Raw genomic sequence first — 24237 nt, forward strand, 5'->3', positions numbered from 1 at the left:
TCTGCGAAGTCTTTGGCCAGTAAGGCAATATCATCAGCAAATCTCAAGTTGGTAAGCCTTCTTCCATTAATTCTAATTCCCTTACCTTCCCACCTCAACTTTGACATAGCCATTTCCAATACAGCAGAGAACAGTTTTGGGGAGATGGGATCGCCTTGCTTGACACCCCTCATGATGCGGAATTCTTGAGTTGATTCGCCGATGTTAACATAAGCTGAAGAATTCTCGTAGATTTTCCTGAGCACTCCTTGCTCACTCAAAGGTTGGAGGACAGCTACATGGCTAACGGAGTCAAATGCCTTACACAAGAAAGGAAGTATTCACAATATTAAAAACTACCGTCCTATCAGCTTGCTCTCAATTTTGTACAAAATTTTCACAAAGATCTTGTTAAACCGAATTAGTTCCACCCTAGACTCAGCCCAACCTATAGAACAAGCAGGATTCCGAAGCAATTTTAGCACTATTGACCACATTCTGACCGTTAGTGAAGTGATAAGCAGAGCGAATGAATAATTCATAAATATTGAGTTTTAATTAGCTGAACTATGATGGAATGAACTCCCCTGTCGCTTTGAAGATAATGTCTTTGCCACCTAGCAGTGTTTGGCATAAGGCCACCAAACTATTATGCTGACAGCTATGCCTAGGACACATACAGCACTTCCATTGTCTGGGATGAGGTTCAAATGTCCCATAAAATATCTGTTGAAGCTTTCCACAGAAAAATCTGGCTTACACGTAACATCTGTAGCCCTATGGCTGGTTGTACCCATTTTCTTCTTGGGAGACTTTCATCAAATCTTACCTGTAATTACAACAGGGATGAGAGCAGACAGAGTCAAGGCATCTGAGATTCCCAGTTAACACATCATGTTAATATAACTCCAAAATTAAGAAATTAATTAAAAAATTACAACAGCAAATGTGAAATTACACAAAACATTTTAACTTAAAACTTAAACATTCTCGAATTTCTTGGAATTTCCAGTCTGATATCGATAACAGCCAAAAATTCTACAGTTCTTAATTTCTAGGACAGATGAGTTATCTGTATACGTAATTAAGTTTGTACAGAACTCTTGGTGTGTGTCCGACTCACACATACCCAGATTTACTCGAATGTAAGCCGCACTCGAATCTAAGCCGCACCTGAAAAATGAGACTCGAAATCAAGGGAAAAAAAAAATTCCCGAATCTAAGCCGCACCTGAAATTTGAGACTCAAAATTCAAGGGGAGAGAAAAGTTTTAGGCCGCACCTTCAAATCGAAACAAAGTTGGTCCATTGTAATATGAGACACAATTTAGATCGAATGAATGACGATACAGCTACAATAGTTTGGTTCGAGTCGTAAGCTCAGCAGTTAAGCTTTACCAGGTAGCCATTGCTATGCGTCAGGCGCTCCGTCCGTATTTATACGGGTACCCTTCCTTTTTCACGTGCTTCGTCTGGTTTGAATCGATTGCTTATTTTGCTTTGATCTGGTAAGTGCCGTTTTCTTTGTTATAGGTGTTTACGTCACTCTAAGCTGAAAATGCATTACTGTACTGCGTCATGCATTGTTTGTCGCATTCTGATAGTGCGTGTTTACGGCCTGTCGCCGCCCGCGGCATGACTTGCTTTTGTGCGCGCTACCGCCGCTTACGATTAAAAAAAGAGAGGAATTGTCTCATTAGCGAAACAATGGCAAGTGACTGCTACTTGTTGTTACTTACACTGCTGCTTTCTTTGATAATGATCGACAAGAACCAAATAATAGCCTGCGTATGATAGAACATGTTCTGAACGAGAGTTAGGCGAAAATTTTTCTCCGTTTGAAAATCTTTGCGGCCGCTTCTTTAGTAAATCCAATTCTGCACAGAAATTGGTCATTTTAGATTTAAAAATCTAGTCAGTTGCCGTGCTTCATTTCTGACTGTATCACTATTAGGCATAAAAATAATACGAATATAAACAGGACGCGATACGTATTTTCTTCCGCGTTTGCTGTTGTCTCACTCTAGTTTCGTAGTTTATTTGGCAGACAGGATTTAAATGAGATAGCAACAAACAGGAAAGAATACATGGCAAAATGTTTATATTCGTATTATTCTTATGGTGAAGAGAATACTGCATGTGATTCACATTTCATCAGGTTCCTATTAGCAACAGTCTTGCCAGTCGGATTTTCGTAGTACATTGAAATTCTGCTACTTTTGAAGATGAACAATACGTAATTTGTATTTACTTCGTTGGATAATGTATGAAAATGCAGTGGTCGAAACTCGGGGCGGAGAAAAAAAAGCTCGTCTTCCACCTTTTTTTTTTATTTATTTACTGACGCAGAGGTTTTGGCGCCAGTATTTATCTCGTTGCCTACACAGCATGCCTGTGTAGCGCTACATACATTCGACGGCAGAAGTTAGTTGTGGCGGCACCTACCAACGTTTTTCAGAACTTCCGCTTGCTTTGCACTCGATTCTAAGCCGCAGGCGGTTTTTTGGATTACAAAAACCGGAAAAAAAGTGCGGCTTAGATTCGAGTAAATACGGTACATTCTCCCAGGTATTACCATGCCAAAAGTTTGGAACTTTATTTTCTTTTTTGTAAGATTAAAAGTATCTGCCAAGGAAAAAACAAGTTTTTCTTAGCGTATCTACATCTGCATCCACATTTACACCCTGCAAGACATCTTTCAGTGCTTAGTAGAGTGTAAAATATGTACCAGTGTGGTTCTCGCTCCCTCTTATTCCATTTGTGAATTTTACATTGAAAGAACAAACTGAATTATGTTACTTGGAAATGTTGAGTGTTGAAATTAGCCATAGTCAAGAAAAATATGTTTCTTGCAATTCATCGTGCACGATTTTGGTTATTTGTTAGTTTAATGTTAATAATTCAGTTTGAAGAACTGGACAAACTTGACTTTTTATTGTGTCTTGGTCAGCCAACAACCCAGTCATTTACATCTGGCCGATAATCAAATCTTATGGACTAGCTTAATAGGAATTAGTTGTCCAACTGAATCTGGACTGTTGATCAGCTACTGTAATGATGGCTGGGCAGTCTTGGAAAAAATGTAAAGGTGGTCAAGCAGTCTTGGAATAAAGCCACAGAAAATGAAAGAAATCATTTAGGAACTATTATCTGCAGGATACATCCAAATGGTAAGGGAATTAGTAATGTTCTAGTTGTATTGATAGCCGGCAGGTTGTATCATCACTGCTCATTCAAGTAAATTGAATTATTTTTCTGATCATGCCTCTACAAAGCATAAGCATAGTCATATAACAAATAGCTTAAATGCAGATGATTTAAGACTAACATTAACATAGTGTAATATACAAAAGGGCAGGTTTAATCAGAATGAGGATTTCTGAATATTTGTAGTCTGTGATGGTATCAAGAGTGTGGAAAGTGACATATGTGATCAGAGTAACACCAACTAAGAACTAGTCAAGCTTTGTGCATAGTCTGGTGGAATTCTGTCGCTCTGCTTCTTACACTCCACTATCACTCTTTCCTTTAGCCCCTCTCACTGTCTCTTGCATTTTTACATTGCAGTATTGATGAACTTTTTCTGCACTCATTTTCCTTTCACATATCTAATAACTTTAACCATTTAATAATCAAATCATGTAGCTCAGTTAGATTCTCAGAAGATCAGTCATCAACTGTTTGATATCCACTGTGTCCTGCAGAAAAACAAACTAGAGTGAAATATACACTTATATTGGTGTAGTTCACTTTTTGCTACTGCTTCTATAGTACAAATAAGACATATAATTCCAGGTGATGTATTTGTATTTTTAAGTAGTAAGGGATGAAATCAAACAATGTAGGATCTGGGATGGAATAACAACATGAATTAGGATCGATTGCTACCATCCATGTAGAGGAGGTGTTGAGCAGTGGAAGGCACATCTAAAAGTAGACTGTTGGTTTAGCTGCTGGAATAAATCCTTCGTCGGATGAAGAAACACCCCCCCCCCCCCCCACACACACACACACACACACAGAGGGAGAGAGAGAGAGAGAGAGAGAGAGAGAGAGAGAGAGAGAGAGAGCGCAAGAAAGCGCCATTGCACTGGGGTAAGTCATGATCTTGACTTGGGTGGGTCATGGGGGTACAGAAGACAGGGGAAAGAGATTAGGAGGGTAGGGTCAGAGAGCTGTAGTACTGCCTGTGGGAGTACTTAGCTGCAACTGCTGTGCTGTGTTCTACATGGGCATGACCACTACCAAGCATTCTATCTGTATAGATGGCCACCACCAAACTGTGGCCAAGAGACAGATGGACCACCGAGTTGCTGAGCATGCCACTCAACATAGTGTACTTGACTTCAGTGATTGCTTCACAGCCTGTGACATCTGGATTCTTCCCACCAACACTAGCTTTTCTGAATTTCTGTGTGGGAACTTTCCCTGCAATATATCTTTTGTTCCTGTAATTCCCCGTGGCCTCAACCTTTATCAGTCCCAGTAATTGAATCTCTCTGCTTCCCTGGTCCACCAACAGCCTCACACACTCCTTCTGTTCTCCTAGTGCACCTGCTTGTCCCTTTCTCTTCTCCCTGACCCTCACCCTTCCCGAGCAGAAGCTCTTGATGCCCCACCTAGCTGCCACAAAGAGCCCTGTCCAGTGACTAATATACAGCTTATTTGTAAATGTGGTGCCGGCTGGTGTGGCTGAGCAGTTCTAGGTGCTCCAGTCCGGAACCGCACGACCGCTACGGTCGCAGGTTCGAATCCTGGCTCGGTCATGGATGTGTGTGTTGTCCTTAGGTTAGTTAGGTTTAAGTAGTTCTAAGTTCTAGGGGACTGATGACCTCAGATGTTAAGTCCCATAGTGCTCAGAGCCATTTGAACCATTTTTTTGTAAATGTGGCTGTTCACTGCTCAGTGTCTTGTCTATGTTGTGAGTAGCAATCTGCTCTATTCATGTTGTTATAAGTAGTAAGAGGAATTCAGTACTTGACCTTATTTCTTTATTCATATGCTTTATTACTTTTCTTGGTGGAATGTTTGTTGCTTCACTACACCTTTATTTTCAACAGATGCCACTGGAAATAACACGAAGCTTTATACAGAATAGGGATGGTTCATATGAACCATATCGGCATAAAAGTGATGAGAATGAAATTTATAGAAAAACAAATTGCCAACCTTTGATTAAGCCTCTTGAACTGAAGACATTCCTAAAAGTTGGTAAGTACAGTATTATACAACAACTCATGAGATTTCATCTCAGGATGGAGGTCTGTTGTGATGATGACTAGTGTGTGTTGGGGAATGTCAAAACCATTATAGATCTTAATTTTACATATAATATATCAGGCAGTATCAAAGTATTTATTGCTTTGTCTCTTGTAACAAAAGTATTGTGTCATCAGTGACCAAGTTTGCTACCCTAATCTCTAACTCAGGATTAAGTGATGTGGATCAGGAAGTGGGAAGTATTTTTCTTAATAGTACTTTGAAACGCATTTCTCAAAAAATTAGCACATTAAACATATTGTAGCAGCTGCATATGACCATTTAAAATGAAAATATCAGTGTGGTTGTCCATGACATCTTCTGATCCAACTTGGTATAGAATAGTCATTCCACCTGATAAACTCATATTGCATCCATGTTTTGTAGCTTATGGTCTGCATCTTTCAATAGCTCTATGATCCCCAATTGTGCAGCTTTCATTTTACTTACCTGTTGACCTATATGTATAATCATTGGGATGACTCAAATTTGGTTAAGTCACGTAGATACCGTACTTCCTGGTATGATGGGTCTTTTCCTTTGGGACAAAGTGTGTGTACTTATGAAGGTAAAGGTGGCCTTTTGCAGTGCTGCTCGGTGCTCAGATTAAGTTTTCGGTATCTTTATCGAAGTGTGCTCAGTAGACATCTGGATGCAAGATGTATTTCTTGGATATCATTCCCCAGCAACACCTATGTAGCAAGTGTATTACTTGGCTCTGGAGACTCTATGGTGTTTGTTTCATGAGAGCCTTTTCTAAATGAGAAGAATAAATACATGCAAGTGCTTACAGCTGTGTAACTCAGCTTGCACTAATGTAGCACATATGTTGCATTCTACCTAATACCTTGTGCAACTATATATGCATTAATTGGGAAATTGCCTAATGATTTCTAGCTAATCATTTTGGTTAAGGAACACAAGTCCCAAACATTGAATCCTAATTATTGCCTTATGAATAGACACGAGGAAGCTTCTACATGCTTGTCAACTGAAGTGGATGTCGTAATTTTTTCAGCTTAGGTTTAGAGGCTAATGTTGTGGGCATTGGGCTGTTTAATGTTGTGGGCATTGGGCTGTTTAATGTTGTGGGCATTGGGCTGTTTCTGTTGTGACTCGCCGATCTTTCAAAGTGCTGCTGCGCAGTTATGCGCGTCCTCTACATGCAGCGCTGTCTGCCAGCCATGCAGCAGCAGCGCCACCTAAGCGGCCAGCCAACGGTCGCTAGACTTGGACGCAGTTATGATTTGACTGTTAAAGTGTACACACGTCTTACTCTATTTACTTGATCTGTGACTTTCTTGTATTGTGTCTTCCTTGAAATACACTCCTGGAAATTGAAATAAGAACACCGTGAATTCATTGTCCCAGGAAGGGGAAACTTTATTGACACATTCCTGGGGTCAGATACATCACATGATCACACTGACAGAACCACAGGCACATAGACACAGGCAACAGAGCATGCACAATGTCGGCACTAGTACAGTGTATATCCACATTTCGCAGCAATGCAGGCTGCTATTCTCCCATGGAGACGATCGTAGAGATGCTGGATGTAGTCCTGTGGAACGGCTTGCCATGCCATTTCCACCTGGCGCCTCAGTTGGACCAGCGTTCGTGCTGGACGTGCAGACCGCGTGAGACGACGCTTCATCCAGTCCCAAACATGCTCAATGGGGGACAGATCCGGAGATCTTGCTGGCCAGGGTAGTTGACTTACACCTTCTAGAGCACGTTGGGTGGCACGGGATACATGCGGACGTGCATTGTCCTGTTGGAACAGCAAGTTCCCTTGCCGGTCTAGGAATGGTAGAACGATGGGTTCGATGACGGTTTGGATGTACCGTGCACTATTCAGTGTCCCCTCGACGATCACCAGTGGTGTACGGCCAGTGTAGGAGGTCGCTCCCCACACCATGATGCCGGGTGTTGGCCCTGTGTGCCTCGGTTGTATGCAGTCCTGATTGTGGCGCTCACCTGCACGGCGCCAAACACGCATACGACCATCATTGGCACCAAGGCAGAAGCGACTCTCATAGCTGAAGACGACACGTCTCCATTCGTCCCTCCATTCACGCCTGTCGCGACACCACTGGAGGCGGGCTGCACGATGTTGGGGCGTGAGCGGAAGACGGCCTAACGGTGTGCGGGACCGTGGCCCAGCTTCATGGAGACGGTTGCGAATGGTCCTCGCCGATACCCCAGGAGCAACAGTGTCCCTAATTTGCTGGGAAGTGGCGGTGCGGTCCCCTACGGCACTGCGTAGGATCCTACGGTCTTGGCGTGCATCCGTGCGTCGCTGCGGTCCGGTCCCAGGTTGACGGGCACGTGCACCTTCCGCCGACCACTGGCGACAACATCGATGTACTGTGGAAACCTCACGCCCCACGTGTTGAGCAATTCGGCGGTACGTCCACCCGGCCTCCCGCATGCCCACTATACGCCCTCGCTCAAAGTCCGTCAACTGCACATACGGTTCACGTCCACGCTGTCGCGGCGTGCTACCAGTGTTAAAGACTGCGATGGAGCTCCGTATGCCACGGCAAACTGGCTGACACTGACGGCGGCGGTGCACAAATGCTGCGCAGCTAGCGCCATTCGACGGCCAACACCGCGGTTCCTGGTGTGTCCGCTGTGCCGTGCGTGTGATCATTGCTTGTACAGCCCTCTCGCAGTGTCCGGAGCAAGTATGGTGGGTCTGACACACCGGTGTCAATGTGTTCTTTTTTCCATTTCCAGGAGTGTATATTTGTTCAATTTGAAGTTGTTACAATTGGCGACGAGGTAGTGATTTTTCTTTTCTGTCGTTGACCCACATGTTTCCATGGTTACTTTAGAGCAACTATTGCAAGGTCTCATAGAACAGCAAATCCTTCTCACAAATGTGATTCGTGATTTCGTCGTGGCATCAAATGTGGGGCGTCTCTTGTCGTTGTCTCTACCTACTTTTCCTCCTTACGACGAGACGGCAGAAGACTAGTCTGATTACGAAAAACGTCTTTGACAGCACTTCTTGGCATTTTATGTCGCTGACGAACAAACATTTAAGTCTCGGTTCCTTTCATGGATTTCACCTCAAATGTATCAGTTGTTGTCGCAATTGGCTCCTTTGAAAGATCCTGCGTCTTTGTCCTTTGCTGAAATGTGCTCACTTCTGTCTGTCTATTTTCAAAAACAAATGCATGTGGTAGCCTCTCGTCTTGCCTTTTATCATTGTCAAAAACAACTGAATCAATCCTATCATGCATGGGCTGCTGAACTTCACGGCCTCAGTAGAAAGTGTCAGTTTGTTACTGAAGTTCACAAAGAATCCTAGGCCGATTCCATGGTACGGGATGCTATTATCCAATCGGCGCCCGACGAAGAAGTTAGGCAACGTGCCCTTCACTTGGCAAATCCGACTCTAGATGAAGTCCTATCCATTGCTCAGTCTTTTGAAATTTCTCGCGCCGCTGGAGTGCAAATAGAGGCATGGGGCGACGTCAGGGAAATACAACCTCTGTGCGATGTTGACGAAGCGTGTGGCGTGTCCCCGCCGGCTGACGTGGCCGCAGTACACTCCCAATCGCAGCCTCGGCCTAACCTTAAACAAACCTCTAAGAAACTGTAGCAAAACCCACGGCAGCTTCCTCCATGCCCGCGGTGTTTTATGAAACATTCACGAGAAGATTGTCCACAACGTTGGGCTGTATGTCACAAATACAAAAAAAGGGTCATGTGTCATCCGTTTGCAAATCCGACCGCCTGCACGATGTTCATGAACATGATTCAGATTCTGATTCTGTGTTGTCTGTCAATTGTACTTCTTCCCTTTCACGGAAGTTATTCCTCACTGTCCAAATACTTGGTCGAGATGTTCGCATGCAGGTGGATACTGGTTCTGCTGCCACTATCATCAGTTCTCAGACGTATCTTCAGTTGGGGTCTCCAATCGTGTCACCTGTCACTAGGCACTTAGGGACTTACAATAAACAGAAGATTTCTCTATTGGGACAATTTGATGCTGAGGTATCTTACAAATCTGTCATTCGCACTGTTCCCATATTTGTGGTCGACCTTAGTAATGAGGAGAATCTTTTTGGTTTCAATGCCTTTCTCATTTTTGGGTTCTCCATAGATGACTCTGTCAATATCGTCTCTGATGCTATTCCTTATGCTCAATTGGATTCCTTGTCGACGACATTTTCGTCCCTTTTTTCTCCTGGGTTAGGCCGTGCAAGCCACTTTGAAGCTCATATCATACTCAAACCCACTGCTCGGCCTAAGTTTTTTCGGGCTAGGCCCATTCCTGTGGCCCTTCATGATCAGGTCAAATGGGTGCTGGATCGTCTCACTGCTTCAGGGGTCTTGCTTCCTGTCACTTCCAGTGAGTGGTCCTCTCCTGTTGTTGTTGTTGCTAAGCCAAATGGTGATATTTGTCTCTGTGGCGATTTCAAAGCCACTGTAAATGCTCAATGCCTTATCGACACTTACCCTATGCCTCGACCTGAAGAATTGTTCACTAAACTTGCTGGAGGCCAGTATTTTTCGGAACTTGACCTGTCAGAAGCTTATCATCAAATTCCTCTTGATGCTGCTTCCCAGCAGTTTCTGGTCCTTAACACGCCTTTCAGCCTCTATCAATACCAACAATTGCCATTCGGGTTTGCCAGTGCCCCTGCTCTCTTTCAGCGATTCTTGGAACAATTATTGCTCACTGTCCCTGGGTGTATAAATTACCAGGACAACTTTGTTGTCACTGGCTCCACCACTGACAAACATCTTCAAAATCTCCGCACACTTTTTCATGTCCTACAGACTGCCGGTCTTAAGTGTAATCTTCAGAAATCAAAATTTTTTCAGGCATCTATCACGTACTTGGGGTTTCAACTCTCTCGGGATGGTATTCGTCCGCTTCAGCAAACCGTCGCTGTGATGCCCTTCCTTGCCCTACATCTGTTAAGGAACTGTAGGCCTTCTTGGGGAAAATAGCATGCTATCACAAGTTTTTACCACCTGCTGCTTCGGTGGCTCAGCCCTTGCACCGCCTGTTTCATAAAAACGTGCCTTTTCACTGGTCCACATCATGCGATGCATCTTTCCAGAAATTGAAGACTATGCTGAAACAGGCCCTGTGCCTGGCTACTTGTCGACCTGGCCAACATCTTGTTCTTGCACGGACGCCTCTCAATACGGGGTCAGTGCAGTCCTTGCGCACCGTTTTTCTGACGGTTCTGAACAACCCATTGCTTATGCCTCCAAAACGCTCACGGATGCCCAACAAAAGTATTCTCAAATTGAAAAAGAAGCTTTGGCCATTATTTATGCTCTTCATAAGTTTGTTGTTTTTCTCTATGGATCCAAATTTCATCTTGTTTCATGCATCAATCCATCAACGTCACTTCCCGACAAGGCTGCACGCCGCCTCCAGCATTGGGCTCTTTACTTGTCTCATTTCAATTATGAGATTCATTTCTGGCCAACGGCTCAACATGCGAATGCTGATGCACTGTATCGCCTTCCCATGGGTCCTGATCGGGCATTCGATAGGGAGGATGCAGAAGGGTTGGCCAGATTGTCCGTCCGCTAAGACTTCTGATCCATTGCAGAACTACTACGCTTTGCGTTACAGCCTCACGGCTAGGGATGGTGTTATCCTCCTTTCCACCGAAAATGCTTCGCCACATGTTGTGGTACCTGCGTCTTTGCGTGCTTCGGTCTTGCGCCTCCTTCACCAAGGGCACTGGGGTGTCTCTCACACAAAATCTCTGGCGCGCTGTCATGTGTACTGGCCCGGCATCGACTCTGAAATAGCACACATAGTCGCTGCCTGCAGCCCTTGTGTGTCACAGGCCGCCACCCCGAAGTCACCTTCGCCTGAGAAGCCCTGTGAGCGTATTCTTGCTGACTTCGCGGGACCTTTTTTAGGTACTTATCGGCTTCTCATTATTGATGCCTACTCTAACTTTCCTTTCATTGTCCGTTGCACATTGCCTACCACCGCGGCAACCACCAATGCTCTAGCTCACATTTTCTCTTTGGAAGGCCTTCCCTCTACTCTTGTTACTGATAATTGTCTGCAATTTGCCTCTTCCAATTTTGCGGTTTTTGTGCCCGTCACGGCATCATGCATGTCGTGGCCCCTCTGTTCCATCCACAGTCAAACGGTGAGGCTGAACAACTGCTCCGCACATTTAAGGCTCAGATGAGGAAATTCCTGACTTTTTCTGCTGATGATGTGCTTCTCCAATTTCTGGCTTCTTACCGTTTCACCCCCATGGGCAACCACAGCCCGGCTGAGCTCTTACATGGCTGACAGCCCCGCACGCTACTTCATCTTCTGTGGCCTTCCACCTCACGGCCGCGGGTGCCTTCACTTGATCGGTTCACCACCGATGACCTTGTACGGGGACGGGGATATGGCAGGCGGCCAAAATGGAGTCCTGGCTGCATCTTATGACACTGTGGCCAACGCCTGTATGAAATCCAGACGGACACAGGTGTTGCAGTGCGTCATTCGGACCAGCTTCGGCCTCGTTTGCCGGCAACGCCTGTTCCAGATGTCACTACACCACCTTTGGTTCTACTTGATGCTCGGGATACTGGAATCTCTCATTACTCACAACACAGTCCTCTCACCATCATATCGGTGCCAGCACAAGAAGTGACGCCACCAGGAGACGTGCCCATGCAGGAACCAGATGACCATCATCTGTCAGAGCAACTCTACTCGCCTCCTTATCCTACGGACGGGGACACATCGCCCATGTCTCCTGTTATAACAACCGGACTTGCCACAACGGGCAGATTGGTGCACGGGGCCCCAGCAGATTCGACCCCCACGTTTCCTGTCATCTCGACCCATTATCATCGGGGTCACTTCCGTCCGTAATGGAAGCCTGCTCCTCGAGACTTTACGGCCAGTCAAACAATAGCTATGGACATTAGCAATCTACAGGCCACTTCCATCAAGACCTGTGCAAAAACTTCAAAGGGGGAAATAGTGTTGTGACTCGCCAATCTTTCAAAGTGCCGCTGCACAGTTAGGCGCGTCCTCTACATGTGGCGCTGTGTGCCAGCCATGCAGCAGCAGCGCTACTTAAGTGGCCAGCCAGCCAGCAGCCGTTAGACTTGGACTCAGTTATGATTTGACTGTTAAAGTGTACACACGTCTTACTCTGTTTACTTGATTTGTGACTTTCATGTATTGAATCTTCCTTGAAATATATTTGTTCAGCTTGATGTTATTGCAGTTTCATGTGGAAGTTTGCAGTTAAATGTCACAGTAAAGGATTTGTGACTAGTTTAAAATATGTTATGGGGGAGGTGTGGAACTTCTTTGTAGCATAGTTACAACCAAGATCTCTTTTTGTTAAAATTTTATTTCCATGCGGATACACAGACAAAACCGTGCTCCAATGTACAACAGACTGTATTTTCTTTCTAAACCTCTTTTCATACTTGCATGTTGTTTTGCTGAGCTGATGTGAATGAGGGCCTTTCAAACAAAGGCAGGGGCTATTCCCTGCCAACCTCAGTTTTTGACCCTGATTTTGTATTGCAAAACCACCCCCATGTTGTTCTGGGAATCATCTGCTGCTATATTTATTGTTCTCCAGCCAATATATTGTGAAATAAGATGCTAAGTCTAACAGCTCGTCCTTTTTTTAAAAAAACATTGTCATATGTTTATTTCCTTGTTGGTGACCACGGTGTTGCTTATCTGATTTATTGCAGCTGCTTACAGTATGAACTTTGTGTGTTAATTTATTATGCTGGTAAAGATGGGCATTTCTTAAAGTTATCAAATTGCTGAAAAGTTTTGTGTGTGTGTGTGTGTGTGTGTGTGTGTGTGTGTGTGTGTGTTGGGGAGGGTGGGAGTGGGAGAGGTGACTATCTTTATTGCCACGAATATGGTGAAAATATTCTGCTTCTTTCTTAAAACAACTAGAATTTTTGTATGCCAGATCACCAGTTGTAAGCACAAGATTTGTAAGAGATGCTGCAAGCTTTGTAAATGCTGTTCCTTAATAATCACTGTGGCTGTGTCATCATCTAAATAATTATAAAAAAAGGCATGGTTTATGTCAGTTGTCCAACTATTGCAGCAAAATTTCTAGGGCGCTAACTACACCAAATGTTAACTGTAAGTATTTGCAACATCATAAAGATGGTGTTTATCATCAGGAGTTGGTGCAGAAATGTAACAAGTTCAGTTATTGCATCTTCCAAGTAAATTTAAAAAAAATACAGTTTGCCAACTTGCATAATATCTGTTCTGGGAGAAGTATGATACACGTAATCACTACCTCAAATTTGTTTCATTTGTTGATGGTAGTTATGGAATTGTTCTATACTTTGATTGGCTGTTGCATGTTTTTAGTGAGGACTGACATGTGTAGCAGTTTGGTAACACACACACACACACACACACACACACACACACACACACACACACACACTTGTGACAGGTGTGTGTGTGTGTGTGTGTGTGTGTGTGTGTGTTTTTGTGCCTGTTGATGGATCACTGCTCCTGCTTTACTTCTAAATTATTTACACTCTGCTACAACTTTCCTTACCATCTTTATACTTTGATGTGTCATTAACTGACTTATAGTGTTAGTATTTTAATCATGTTAAACATCCTTTTTTTTTTTTGTTTCTGTCATTGACAGTTCTATCCACTTTAGGAAAGGCACTCTAAGCTGTAACTGTGTCTCTAGAGCGCAATAGAATATTGTAACACAAGTGTCTCCATGTACCATATTTTTCAGGAGTGATTATAAAAAATATAGGCTCAAAACATATGCTGTTACCTTCATTTGCTAAGAATTACCTTATTTGCTTGACGAGTTTTGCAGGATAAAGTGCATTATTCCAAAGTTTATTTTTGTGAGCATATTGTGTCCGAGTCCTTGGAAGATTTGTTTTCTTGTGAATAATTGCAGCATATTGTGAGTTGGAAACAGCACTGTGTGAATTGGCAACAATTTCAGTCAAAGACGTCACATTTCCTGACACTTTACCACAACATACTGCACTAAAAGTGATGTGCTTTGGAGAGCTTTCTAATTTGATGTATCACGTAAACTGAATATTTTTCTAATGTTGTTGTTGTTGTTGTGGTTGTGGTCTTCAAGCTTTCCATGCTCTCCGTGCTAGTCTATCCTGTGTAAGCCCCTTCAGCCCTACCTAGCTACGGCAACTTAGATCCATTTGAACATGCCTTAGGATATGTGCTATAAGCCATTCTTTTAGTTAATTTGTGCCATAAATTTCTTTTTTCTCAGTGTGATTCATTACCACCTCATTATTAACCTATATAATCTTAGCATTTTTTAAATCACCATATTTTCAATGCTTCTATTCTCTTCTTCAAACGATCTTACCAACTGAACAACAAAGACATTTAAAATAAAATACACACCATTTAGTACCGAATGAATATACAATTTTGACAATAACGTCAATTAACATTGAAAAAAAAGTAAAGTATACTATTTCACTCAGCAAATAACTTTATGGCAAACATACATGATGCTTACAGCTGAGTGATGTGACTGGCAGACAGTCCCATGTATGGGAGCTTGTAGATGCTTGATGTCGTAAGTCCTGTGGCGATGCCATAGATGCCCAATACATCATTGCAAATGATAATAGCTCTATCTGTTAGAAAATTTATACAGGTTTTTCTTACACTGTAAATAAAAGATACTGCTTTCTTAGGCAAAGACAAATTTAAAAACAAATGTAAAAACAAGGTTTTAGTACCACAGGAGAGAACTTATTGATGTTGGATGCCATAGTGCTATGATGCTACTGTATATGACATGCATATAATTACAACATATTACAGTATTTGACATAAACCATATACAGATTTTTCTGATATTATGAGTAAAAATTAATGCCAATGTGAGGCAAAGAAAGGTTGAAATATGTACAGGGTTTTGCAATAAAAATAATTTATGTATAAGACATGAAATAAAAAAGAAACAAAACTAGGTGCCTGTGTTAAGAGGTAAATGTTATTAAATGAACCGTAAAATATACAGGAGAACACAACCTAACCAAATGAAGTATGGAAATGCGGATTTTTATTCATATATTCTGTTCCGCAGCAACTTGTCAAGAATGCTAAAAAAACCATTGTCTGCTGTTGATTAATTATTAGATTTTGGTTCAACATTTGTTAGTGTTAATTTCAACCTATTTGAGGATATTTAGCATTCTACCATTTTGTTCCAAATGTAAAATATTTAGGCTAAATTTGACTGTAAACACTGATTTTGTTATCTCAGGTGACAACCAAGGATGCTCTTGTTTCTGTCATACATATGCTCTTTGAATCTTATCTTAAATTCTCTAGCTGTCTGGCCAATAAACAAACTATTACAATGTAGGTAAGGAATTTAAGATAAGATTTAGGGAGCACACACATACCAGCAATAACAGAGCCCTTGGTTGTCACCTGAGATGACAAAACCTCTGTTTACAGCCAACTGAAAATAGCCTAAGTTTTTACGTTCAGAACAAAAAGGTAGAACACTAGATAACCTCAAATAGATTGAAATTAACACTAACTGCTGTTTAACCCCAAATCTAATAATTGATGAACAGATCACCAGCAGTAGGCAATTGTTTTTTATCATTTTTCGTGAATTATTGCTTGATAGAGCGTAAAAATATGAACAAAAATCTGAATTTACACACTTCATTTGGTTACATAGTGTTGAGGTGTAACATGTCATTCGTAGAACAAAATGTTTCACATCCTTTATCTCCATTGGCTGATATAAGATATTCGTAGGTTAAGGTAGCTATAAGTAGGAAGTAATTCACTGTCAGTAGGTTTTCGATGGTTTGTGCACATCTCAGTTGTACTGATCCTGTGCTGTCGATGGTGAAAGCTGTGGACTGACACTTCTACCTGCTGCATGGAGTCATTTGCTCTGTGGGGCCATGAGTTAAGGGCATGGAATGCATGTGACCTCCATGATGTCAAAGAAATCATCACCGAAAAGACAAGTTATGTTCAGATTTTATTGTATGAAATTGTTCACAATCTCTTGTGGGATGCACTCGTGCAAATATCTAACTACAATTATACGCCTATGTACTAGATCAATTAGAAGAAGTTTGGTATGTATGTTATGGGAAATACATAAAGTTCAACTTCTCTGGGTGTGTTATTCCACTAGATAGAAGAAAAAGTCACTCTCAGCATCATTGACACTATGGATCAAAGTCCTCAGGGGGAAGCTGGTTCGTGGTTCAAGGGCTTTGCCTAGCAGGACCATTACAGCATTGATATTGTATGGTGATCAACAGAAAACATAAAAGAATTGGAAAAATCCAGTAAAATGAGAGAGCTGCAGATCGACTGTTGGAATGTTTTAACACCTATTCCTGTCACCCCTAGTAGGAAAGTAAGCCACAAAACATTCCACTGCCCTCCTGAATATTTTATGGTTCATTTAGCAACTTTTACCTCTTGACAAAGGATCCTAGTTTTGTTTCCTTTTTTAATTGTATGTTTCCTACAGAAAATGTTTTTTGTTGCAAAGCCATGCATATATTTTAAACTTCTCTCTGCTTCATTTTGGCACTAATTTTTATTCATAATGTAGGAAAAAATCTGTATATATTTTATGTGAAATTACAACTCGTAATTATGCACATGTCGTATATGGTAGCATCATAGCACACCATCCTGCATCCATAGGCTCTCTTCTACGCTACTGAAACTGTACATTTCAACATTTGTCTTTAAATTTGTCTTTTATTTATAGTGTAAGAAAAACTACGTAAACTGTGTAACAAATAATGTTGTTATTGCTTGCAGTGATGTAGTGGGTATTTAAGGCAATGTCTACAAGCTCTCTTACAGGGGACTATCTGCTAGCCACGTCACTCAACTGTAAGCAGCATGCTTGTTTGTCATAAAGTTATTTTCTGAGTGAAATAGTAAATTTTATCTTTCTCTCAATGCCAATTGACATTCTAAATGGTATGTAGTTTATTTTAAATGTCATTGTTGTTCAAACATTGGTCCTCTTTTGAGACACTTGTGTAAATTTTCAAGATTTTAAACATTATTTTCTGTTACTAATTTGTCGTCAGGTCATCTGAAGGTGGGCAGAGCATGAAACACGTAATGAGTGATAAATTGGTCCAGAAACATCCTGCAATTATTATTTACCTATTTTAAAGCCATTTTCATCTTTTTGATTACAATAGTAGCAATATCAATGCTTCTTTCAACTATTTATGTTATTTTTAATTTGTTTTTTTTTCAGTAGATACCACATTTCAACGTTAATTTTGACATAATTGTTATCAGACTAGTGAGAAGGTGATTTTTTTCTGAATTAAGTAGCTGGACTGGTCTTGACAGTGCGGGACCAGCCACGTATGTCACAGAAAATCTGCCGTAGTCCCGTTGCCTACCTGAGGGTTGTAAATTATCTCCCCACTGGCTTCAGCCAGTCAGAAAGGAAACCTCTGCTACTGGCAAGACACACCAGAGTTCAACAATTCATACACATTGCTTACTCATAAAGTGACAGTTACTGAAACCAAGTAATTTAAAATATTTCTCTTGGTTAACTTTGGTTTGACACTTGAATTTGTCACAATTAATTGAGCATTGAATACCACACATATCAACACAGCAGTGCTGGAAAAAGACTCTCACTCTACAGATTGTCTAAACCCACTTAACATTAATAAAATTAATTTACTCATAACTCAAGTTTATGTTGCTTACTAACCATGTCCCAGTATTTGTTCTAACTTGTTAAGTAATTTTAATCATCATCAGAGTAGTGTTTGATTCTCCAAGAAGGAAAATTCAGTTTCTTGGGAAAGGCAGTTAAGTCACTATTGATGTAATGTACTGGCCACTTACTTGTGAAGTCTTCTTATTGCTGTTCTCAGTACTTTGACAGCTGCAGGACCCCCCTCCCCCCCACATTCCTTGTGCTCTCTGTTAGATAATTTGTTGGAAATACATATCAGTTCAGAAATGAAATTAGGTTTCTTTCCCTTTGTAGGAAGAAATGTTAATTGAAAATGCCCAGGAAAGTTTCATCAGTGAGAAAGTAAATGTATTCTGTGAATTTTGAATATGACAACAAGAAAACCATAACCGTCATGTGCATGGTGACAATCAGTTCAGCTGTTCACTGTAAATTTCCCACTGACAACACTATTCCTAACCATGTGCCATTTAAAATGGGTGTTAAACAATCATAACTTTTGTAACTGTGGTCTCTTAAGTGTATTGCCTGATGTAGCCATAATGTTGGCAGTTCCAGCAGTTGTTATCACCAATGGTGACTCCCTGTGGTCTCGATCTTCTGTCTCTGCATCACCAACAGCACCAGCTCCTGCGACTCATTCCTGTAGCTCTTCACTAATGTCTCGCAAAGAAGGTTTTCGTACTGTCAGTTTCACTATGTTTCAACCTCAAGATGCTTTCTGTTAGATAAATTCTAAACTTCTCATTTTCTCAGTTAAGTTTATACTTCGCGTGGTTTGTGGAAAATTCAAAATTTAATGTGACAATTCTTTATACATTTTTACCTTAACTACCTTTCTATTTTTAATTAACATAGGTTTTTGCATTTGTTAAGAATTTATAATACATGAGTTTTGATACTGCGTCCCAAGTATTTGCCAGTGGGGTGTTTCTTGTTGGTTCGACAAGAACTCTTCCCACTACTTTGCCTTGTTACACTTAAAATTTCTAAAGGCGTGTGTCTTTGTGCAATATTTTATGACTAAAACTTTGATTCCTCCCCTAAGAATTCGTGACATGTTCTACTTAGTAAATATCTATTCAGCACACATTAAACTGTTCTCCTACATGATCCTATCCAGAGCTAAACATTGCAGGTTCCTCACTGAGGTAGGATTCTGCTACCTGTTTATCTAGTCTGCTGAAAACGCAAATCTTTCTACTTGTTTGGTTGACATTTGTATGTTGGTAATCATTGTTGCTATAACTGCATGGTCATGGAGATGAGTGTCAATGTGGACACCCTCAAAGTGGTCAAATCTATTTGTTGCCATTAGATACAACATATTTCCATCATAAGTGGGCTCTCAAACTATCTGTTATGGGTAGTTTTCAGATAAGGCATATAGTATCTTTTCACAGAATGTCTTATCACACCCATCGCTTACAATACTGTACTGTATTTTTCCCAGTTATTGCCCTATGAGTAAAGTCTCTTCTGATGCTGTCAGTATGATTGGAGAACATAATTATTAACAACCTGAGATTTTTGGAAAGTTTGGTTTATAGAAAGATTCAATTATAAGTTCATGCCCACACTTCATACTGTGTCTTACCCAGACAGTCTTGTATGCAGCTTTGATTTCTGTCTCAGTAGATCTGAGTTTTTCATCTACTGCAGAAAAAACACCACTTCCTTTTTCTATTAACCTATCCTTTCAATATATACTTAAATTTTTTCCAAAATTCTCAGTGCTATCATTTTTGTGTTTCAACCAGCTTTCTGTGCCTAGTCATATGTGAACTCATCTTAAACTCTGGCACTTTGTTGAGAAAGCTTCAGCAATGATACTGTCGTGAGCCCTATGGCACAAGTCTAGGAACTCATAGCTTTCCTTGTCATGAAATCTTCAAAGTCTATGGTTCAGGTCTTTCACTTGGCCCGGAACCAGAGGGTAACAATCAGTTTTGGGGAGAATGTTTCAAACTGTGAGCTTCATTGAAATTTCGCAAGCTTGGGTGGTCTCCTCAACCTTTACTGCCAGTCTATGGATTGATCCAAGTATGACTAGCAAGCCAGTTTCTGTTAGTTTCAGTTGCCATGTCGTAATGATCATTTTGAGGATGCCATTGAAACCAACAGGGAAAGCTACCTCCTTGTCAGACTCCTTTTCTAACCTCAGTGGAATTTGAAAGACATTCTAGAAACTTCATATTAGACTTTGTGATCCCAGGGTGACTCTTAACTGCTGCATATGTACAAAGAAAGACATTTTACTGTGCAAAACAAACATGTACTATACCATTATTGATTTGAGTTTCTGTATTTGTGCAGCTGTTGACCAACTTTTTCTAAAGATCCCTTGATATTTGCCTATTAGGTGATCATCGTGGCCTCCTAGTCTCTCCATGATGCCATCTGAAAGAATTTTATTAGTCACTGATTGCAAGGAGATTCCAAGCTTTTGTTCACTTTTTCATGATATTTCTCGGAAATAACAGGTGGATTAAGACAATTTTCCAATCTTCAGGCAGTGTTTCCTTGTCCTAGGAGTCTTCTATTTTCTTTTGTAAAATTTCACTCTGGGGCTTATTTCCTAAGTTTCAAAACTCCCAAGTCATATTTGGGTGCCCAGCATTTTTCATTGAGTAATGTGCTGTTTTATTTAATTATTGTTGCATAGAATGGAATCTTTATGTTTGAATAAGGGTTAATAAGTTATGTGGTTTTATCATACTTCAGTCATTTCTCAGATAGAATGTAACTATTTTAGAATAATCACAGTCTGATGTCTCTAGCACATGTTGTTCTTTAATTGAAAGCATAGTGTTAGTAGCTGGCCGGTGTGACCGAGTGGTTCTAGGCGCTTCAGTGTCTGGAACTGCGCGACCGCTACGGTTGCAGGTTCAAATCCTGCTTGGGCATGGATGTGTGTGATGTCCTTAGGTTAGTTAGGTTTAAGTAGTTCTAAGTTCTAGGGGATTGATGACCTCAGATGTAAAGTCCCATAGTGCTCAGAGCCATTTGAACCATTTTTGAGTGTTAGTAGCTTATAGGCCATGTTTTCTTTTGATTGTCTTATACTACTGATAACCTCATTTTTCTGAGTTTTGTTTTAGCTGATTTTTTCGGCTTGGATCAGTTGAGTTTTGTTTTAGCTGATTTTTTCGGCTTGGATCAGTCTCTCTGTTAGAGCTCTTTGACCAGTGAAAGTTTCATAAAAGGTTTGTGATTTTTTGCTGTTCCTGACTTGATCAGATAGTATTTGATCAACATGTGGAATCTTTTTCTGATGATGATTTCACAGATATTGCTCCCCACCAGATATTCCACTTCTACAAATTCTGTGCAGCGTTGATGAAGTACTTTTTGCTGTGGTGTAGGCAGTTATTGACTCTCTGCATATCTTTGTATCAGTTGTTGGTTCCAGTGCTTGTGAGTAGATCAACTTAAAAGTGATTATTAGCATATATTTACATGTAGATATGTTTATGTAACATTCTTCTAATGAACTAAGTACGTGTGCTTAGCTTTTTAACCAAAACAGAAGTGGCAAATCAGTGAGATTAACGTTGTCATTAGGAATTGACTAACAGTAATAAATTAAATACATGTGTCAGTATATAGGTCTTCATGTTATATGTGTCATATTGGTTATATCTCTCACAATGAACTTCTTATCTACCTTCAAACTGAAAACTGTGTGTGATAAGTAATATTTTTTCCTTTTCACTGTCATTCAGACTGAATTACAGTATCATTATTCATGGCTGCAGATATCACACTGCCCAATTGTATTACTTTATTTGCTTGATACATTTTGATGACTTTTTGGAATCAGAAACTTCTGCTACAGAACAGTGCTCATCATAGTGAAGTGATGTTTAACTTCCAAAATTATGGATTACCTTAGACCTTACAGCACATCCTGATGGTAGTCAGTATAACATCTAAGAGCTAAGAAATCATGGAGCTCATTATATAGCATTCATTGTATACATAAGGTAATAATCTTCCGCATTGTATTTGCACAAACATACAAAATTTTTCTGTCTTTTGTGTGTTACTACAGCCAGTGACCTATATAAAGGTATCATATCTGTAAAATGCAGTGTCTTTTTAGTTACATATTATTCATATGTACACTCAATTCGTAGCTATGGAATTCTTTTTTGGAGAACAAAGTATGAACACAATTTTCAAACTCCAGAAAAGAGCCATAAGAATAATAACCAAAAATACTAGTTGAGCTCATTGTAAAGATCTGTTCAGAACACTGGGGATTTTAACTGCTCCACGTGAATACATTTACCAGTCAGTTGTACACATCAAAACTAACATTGGTAATTACTGCACAAACAGCTCTGTCCATGACCATGCAACAAGAGATAGACTCAACTTACATTTACCAAGAAAAAATAAACATAAAACTCAAAACAGCATTTTTTACCAAGGAATAAAACTTTAAAATAAATTACCAAAGGATATTAAAGCAATTGTCAAAATACACTTATTTAAAAAGGGAGCTAAAAAGTACCTATTATGCAATACATTTTATACATTAAAGGATTACTTAGCTAAAACAGAGTAAGGGTTTGATAAAAAAAGTTATACAAATAAATAATAATAATAATAATGATGATGATGATTATAAAATATCCAACATTCCACATAACATTTTCACTTTATGTTTTTCTCCTTCTTTTTTTCCTTTCTAGAAATACTTACCCCCAAGCTATGCATAGCGCAATACTAACACCTCTTCCTCTTTCTGAGCTCAACATCTCACTCATTATGGAGGGATGCTGACTCAGTTTTTCAGGATAGCAAATGGGAAGTTGCGGTACAGAAAATGGCCCAGAGATCACCAGTGTGTGTGTGTGTGTGTGTGTGTGTGTGGGGGGGGGGGGGGGGGTGAAGTGTTATGAAACAGTGTGTGTACAGTGTGTGTAGTGACTTATAGTGAGATATGAGTGAACAATGTGGCATTACATTATTTAATAACTTACTTGTAAAAAAAGTATTGTATACAAGGAGTAAATGTAATGATTGTCTCTAACTAGAAGTCTGTAAATATAGGTGTATATGAATTAGCTTATTTTAAATTGATCTAAATGTGTAAATACTTTGACGTGTCCTATATCCTTGTAAAAAGAGATCTACGGATGAATAAAGCTGCTGCTGCTGCTGCTACTAGTACTACTACTACTACTACTATTTTGAACATTGTACCTGCTTAAAGTTTCCTTCATGTGCTTTATATTGTTTACAGGTAATACTGCACCTGACCAGACAGACCCAACTCCATTTGTTATAGAGTGGATTCCAAATATATTGCCAGAAAGCGGTATCGGTGAATTGAGGATCAGATTTGAGTTCGGACATCAACGTAATGGACAAGTGGAAAAGCATTTACAATTAAGGCAAACATATTCGAGACTGGAATCTCGGCTTAATGATGACATCTCAATAACAAGAGTAGATGACTGTGGTTTATTGCCAATGTGATACCTCTGTAAAATGTACATGTTAAGCGCTTAAGATCTGCAGATTAGCTATTATACATTACTGGTACTCATGAGTAGTAATTTTACTGTTTTATAAGATTTTCTGAAGTATACTTAGTGAGATGTATGTAATTCTTTGGGAAAGTAGTGTGGATAGAGAAACCATAATCAAGGCCACTCAGCTGTGATAATGCTATACTTTTTATGCACTATAGTTTAAATGTGTTACAGAAGGGGAACTGCCAGTGTAATTTTGTTATTACATATTTTAGTAAAGAATTTTGCAGCTTTTGCGTTGTTATATATGTTTAAAAAATTGTGGCTTTTTGTGATACTTTCAAATTACAATTAAAGTTGAAAAAAGTGTGCTTTTTTGGTAGATAATACTCACTATGAAGACTTGAAAAAATTGTAGTGTATGTTTGTTACATGGCTTGTCAGTGAGGGTGTGAGACTAAGTATGTACCACTAAATAGAAGCCATGCTAAAAATGTGCATACTGCCGTACAATACCAGTCACAGTGAATATTGTTTCAATGATGATAATTGTGAGTCATATGATTAATACATAATAAAAATGTGGGGTCTTTCTAATAGTTGTTTATGTTTGTATTGTGTAGAATATGAAGGACTGAAGAATAAATGAGGAGCAGTTCATGAGTTTGAAAATAAAAGTATTTACAATAGCTTTTAACCACACTTTATACACTCTGCTCTCTGAATTTGTGGGAACTTGATTTTATCTTTCCCCCTATTTTATTTGTCTGT

At 40.2% G+C, this 24237-nt stretch overlaps 1 protein-coding gene across 3 annotated transcripts in view; it reads left to right on the top strand.

The window, feature by feature from the left end:
• Positions 1–24063, top strand: part of LOC124605604 (uncharacterized protein C2orf42) — a 223069-nt gene extending 199006 nt beyond the window's left edge. For all 3 annotated transcript variants that reach the window (XM_047137398.1, XM_047137399.1, XM_047137400.1), the window contains 2 exons: positions 5039–5189; positions 23235–24063. In XM_047137398.1, coding sequence (XP_046993354.1) covers positions 5039–5189; positions 23235–23470 — 387 coding nt within the window. In that variant the 3' untranslated portion in view covers positions 23471–24063. The remainder of the gene's footprint in view (positions 1–5038; positions 5190–23234) is intronic.
• The last annotated feature ends 174 nt before the right edge of the window (positions 24064–24237 follow it).

Source organism: Schistocerca americana, chromosome 3, assembly GCF_021461395.2.
Source record: "Schistocerca americana isolate TAMUIC-IGC-003095 chromosome 3, iqSchAmer2.1, whole genome shotgun sequence".
NCBI lineage: Eukaryota > Metazoa > Arthropoda > Insecta > Orthoptera > Acrididae > Schistocerca > Schistocerca americana.